We start from the raw sequence: 4919 nt of genomic DNA on the forward strand, positions 1-4919 counted from the left end.
ACAGACAATCTTCAAGCCGCTTTCTGACCATCTTTTCAGAATGCGCCGTTTTGTGGGCGGTCTTATTTACGTGCCTCCACTTCGACTACGCCTCCACCCTGTAAGCCATGTTGTCTTTTTTACCGCTTTCATACAGAGTCTACTGACAGATATAAGTTAGAACTGTACACTACTTAATATTAGAAATGGCAACAAAAGAGAATACATGTGCATGTATGAGCCAGTCTGCCCCACAAAAAGACAATATTGACTACAACTTTGGACTACAACTGAATCAAAATGGTGGACTCACACAAAGCCCTTTGGGTAAACCTCTACCGTATATGGCGATATTCTCTGACATCAACTAGGCAAAATACGTCACTGAAGTCTCAAATTCCAAATGACTCGTTTGGAGTGATGTGAAGTGCCCGTACCCACATATACTATTATACTTACACAAACACAACAATCACTCACATACTCACACACGTGCACAGCAGCATGACTATAGACCGGTGGTCAGCAATTCGCGGCTCTCGAGCCACATGCGGCTCTTTAGTGCCGCCCTTGTGGCTCACTGGAGCAGCTTTAAAAAAAGGTTGAAAATGGAAAAAGATGGGGAAAAAATACTTTTTGTGTTTTAGTATGTTTTTGTTTGAGGACAAACATGACACAAACCTTCCCATTTGTTAGAAAGCCTACTGTTTAATATGTTTGTGTGTATGCTTCACTGATGAGAGTATTTGGGGAACATCGTTTTGTCTTACTAATTTTGGCGGTTCTTGAACTCACCATACTGTGACGCAACAGTCTGTTTACATGTAAAATCTTCCACTTCTTGTCTCATTTTGTCCACCAAACGTTTTATACTGTGTGTGAATGCACAAAGGTGAACTTTGTTGATGTTATTGACTTGTACGGAGTGCTAATCAGGCATATTTATTCAGTGCATTACTGCAAGCTAATCAATGCTAACATGCCATTTAGGCGAGCTGTAAGTACATATTGCATCATTATGCCTCCTTTGTAGGTATATTTGAGATCATGTAATATCCTTTACTTATGTCCTCTGTGTATATAATTTAGTTTTGCATGTCTCATGACACATTATCTGTATGTAATATCGGCTGCATTTCTGATAGTTGTTAAATCACCAAAAATGATTCCCGGGCGCGGCACCGCTGCTGCCCATTGCTCCCCTCACCTCCCAGGGGGTGAACAAGGGGATGGGTTAAATGTAGAGGACAAATTTCACTACACCTAGTGTGTGTGTGACAATCATTGGTACTTTAACTTTAACTTTAAAAATTAAAAGCCGTATATAAGTCTTATAATAAAGGCAACACATGATGTAAGTGTCTATATTAGTTATATTAGCCTACTATCAAAATTACTATGTGTCGCAGGCTGAAGCAAATGTTGAAATTAGGGATGTCCGATAATGGCTTTTTGCCGATATCCCGATATTGTCCAACTCTTTAATTACCGATACCGATATCAACCGATACCGATATCAACCGATTAACATATTATTATGCCTGATTTGGACAACCGGGTATGGTGAAGATAAGGTACTTTTTTTTTTAATTCATAAAATAAAATAAGATAAATAAATTAAAAACATTTTCTTGCATAAAAAAGAAAGTAAAACAATATAAAAACAGTTACATTGAAACTAGTAATTAATGAAAATTTGTCAAATTACCTGTTAAAGGTTAGTACTATTAGTGGACCAGCAGCACGCACAATCATGTGTGCTTACGGACTGTATCCCTTGCAGACTGTATTGATCTATATTGATATATAATGTAGGAACCAGAATATTAATAACAGAAAGAAACAACCCTTTTGTGTGAATGAGTGTAAATGAGTGTAAATGGGGGAGGAAGGTTTTTTGGGTTGGTGCACTAATTGTAAGTGTATCTTGTGTTTTTTATGCTGATTTAATAAAATTTAAAAAATTTAAAAAAAAACAACAAAAAAACGATACCGATAATAAAAAAACAATACCTATAATTTTCGATATTACATTTTAACGCATTTATCGGACATCTCTAATAATTACCTTTATTATCAACAATACAATTGTTCAAATGCAACAATATATATATACGTAATGATAATTTGAAATACAAAAGAAAGCAGATAAAAGCAGAGGGGAAGAAAGAGATTTTTTTTCTGATGTGACGTCATGATATAGAGCACCGTTATCTGAGGTTCTCAAGAAGAGAGTACACACCCCTCATGTGACGTCACTCGCCTTCGCAACCAATCACATGCTTCCTGCAAAAGTTTTCAGCCTATAAGAAGACGCCAACTTTCTCAAGTGTCAGAAAAGACTTGTCCTCCTGGAGGCCCATCTAATGGATACTTTGCTGCGTTCAAGGCTCAGGTGGACTAACTAACCCGCAGACTTCATGACAGGGAGGTAAAGGTCTGGAGGCTCTTTTTAGAGGGGGACACAATTTCAGTGTTGAGAGTGGAAATGTCCGAGGAAAATTTGGGGGAAGAGTCAAGCAGCTCCCCGGTCTCCCCTGTGGACAGCCTGAGCAACAGCGAGGGGGAGGCGGACACGCAGCCCAAAAGAAGCGCCAGGAAGCGGAGGCCGAGTAGGAAACACGTCGAGGACTCGGACAGTCCCGTTGAAGGAGCCAAGAGAGGCAAGAAGTCGAGCAGCAGCGGCAGCCCGCAGTCCCTGGAGGACCTCCAGAGCCAGCGAGTCATGGCTAACGTCAGGGAGCGTCAGAGGACGCAGTCCCTCAATGAGGCGTTCGCGGCCCTCCGAAAAATCATTCCCACGCTGCCCTCGGACAAGCTCAGCAAAATACAGACGCTCAAACTGGCCGCCAGGTACATCGACTTCCTGTGCCAGGTGCTGCAGAGCGACGAGCTGGACGCCAAGATGGCCAGTTGTAGTTATGTGGCCCACGAAAGGCTCAGCTACGCCTTCTCCGTGTGGAGGATGGAGGGCGCCTGGTCCATGTCCACGTCCCACTAGCACCAGGACCAGTTAAGCCCAACACGGTAGAAAACTATTTATTACCATCAAATGTCATAATTGTTTTTCCCACTCAAATTGTATGATGTCAATTACAAAAAGTAGATGGTTTTACCGCTTAAAAAACTGAATGGAATCTGCAAAATTACATTTTCCAACTAAAATGCATCATGCAAAATAACATAAGCCATATGTTTGTTTTTTTCCAAGATATATTTTGCTTGATACAAATTGCCAAAAAATAATACATTTTCTTCCAAATTGCACAATTAAAACATATAGTTTAGCAAATTGACAAGTGTATATATTTTGTTTTAATCCACAATGCATGATGCAAACCACAACATATTTTGATGTAATTCAGTTCTAATGTTTTCCAGTTAAACTGCATGATACAAACTGACATTTTATATACCATAATGCATAATACATATTTTTTTCAACCAACATACGATGCAAATTGCACGCCAAACATATATTCAGTTAAAATGCATAACACGATAAAATTATAATTCATAATATGTATATATATATATATATATATATATATATATATATATATATATATATATATATATATATGTTTTCAACTAACTAAAATGAAAATTCTCAAACATTTGTTTTCAGCTACAATGCATGAAGCATTTTTTTTTGTTGCTAAAAAGCAAGAGTCTATGTGCCAACCATAAACCAATACATATTGTCTTTATCTTTATCCATAGCAATATTCCAATAAAAACGTGAAGTGCATTGCCTGTATGGCACATTAGGATGACAGTGGATGCAAAGCAATAACATATACCCCCATTATTTATTATTTACTCTTTAAATTCGATCTCAATTCTGTACACTGCTGCTGGAATTTAAATTTTCCTGAGGGAACTCTCCTGAAGGAATCAATAAAGTACTATCTATCTATCTATCTATCTATCATTATAACTCTATAACTGTGTCTATAATCCACAGGTGACTGCTGATTCTATTCTTCTCACATTTTGACGGGACAAACCTGGAGTCCAATGCTGGATACATGGATCACTATATTTAAAGCAAAGACCACAGAGGTTCTGCGTGGGGATTTTTCTTGTTTTTGTTTTGCAGCCCCCCTTAAGCCCACCACTCTGATGATGATGATGGTGTATGTACTGTACATGTTGTTGACGACGAATGTTGAAAATATCACGGTTGATGAAGATTTTTTTTTTTTTTAAACCACATGTATTTGGATTTAATTCTGCTCGAGTGAGGCAGTTTGACGACTGTATGGGTGTGTTTATGAATGCATGTGTGCGTGTGTGCGTGTACGTGTGTTATTACCCACTGTTGGTGTAACCCACATTCCAAACTGGCTGTCTTTGAGGATCAAACCTGTGCAAGAAAAAAGTATTTTCAAAACACATTTATTTATTTATTATTGTAACATTTTTTTGGAGAATACATCCTGTGTCTGAAATACAAATACATTCCTATTTGTATTATATTTTTTGTAAAGGTTTGTATATTTTTTGCAATAAAGAAAACGAGAATATTTTTGCGTTATTTTTATACCCTTCATTTTGCCTCCCGATATTTTGTCAAAACACAAAAGTAACTCATCAGCGGAAATTAAGAATATATTGCGATAAAATGATAATGGAAAAAAGGCAACTTTTAACTACTTAAAAAAAACAAAAAAAAACATAATCATAATTACAAGTACAACAAGTTTCGTTGTACTTGTGCAATGACAATAAAGACCTACCATATGCTGCCAAAGTGTATAGGCCTTAAGCAAATTCTAAATAAAATTAGTATTTTTTAAATGTTGCTTGATGTTTCTATGGACATGAAATAATATATTAGCAATTAGTTACCAACACTGTAAACAACATTATTTGTTTGCAGTGTAGGTAGCTAATTGCTAATACTTTATTTCATGTCTATAAACATGAAATAAATA

At 37.1% G+C, this 4919-nt stretch overlaps 1 protein-coding gene across 1 annotated transcript; it reads left to right on the forward strand.

Moving 5' to 3' along the window:
* Positions 1-2316: 2316 nt before the first annotated feature.
* twist1b (twist family bHLH transcription factor 1b) lies at positions 2317-4498 on the forward strand. The gene is made up of 2 exons (XM_061945479.1): positions 2317-3006; positions 3947-4498. Exon 1 carries the CDS (start codon positions 2468-2470, stop codon positions 2978-2980), a length of 513 nt encoding a protein of 170 aa, XP_061801463.1. The 5' UTR covers positions 2317-2467; the 3' UTR covers positions 2981-3006; positions 3947-4498.
* Positions 4499-4919: the final 421 nt, after the last annotated feature.

The sequence above is a fragment of the Nerophis lumbriciformis genome, linkage group LG04 (assembly GCF_033978685.3).
Source record: "Nerophis lumbriciformis linkage group LG04, RoL_Nlum_v2.1, whole genome shotgun sequence".
NCBI lineage: Eukaryota > Metazoa > Chordata > Actinopteri > Syngnathiformes > Syngnathidae > Nerophis > Nerophis lumbriciformis.

Excerpts from the sequence above, each read along its gene's own strand:
- twist1b (XM_061945479.1), top strand. The coding sequence starts at position 2,468 with ATGTCCGAGGAAAATTTGGGGGAAGAGTCAAGCAGCTCCCCGGTCTCC.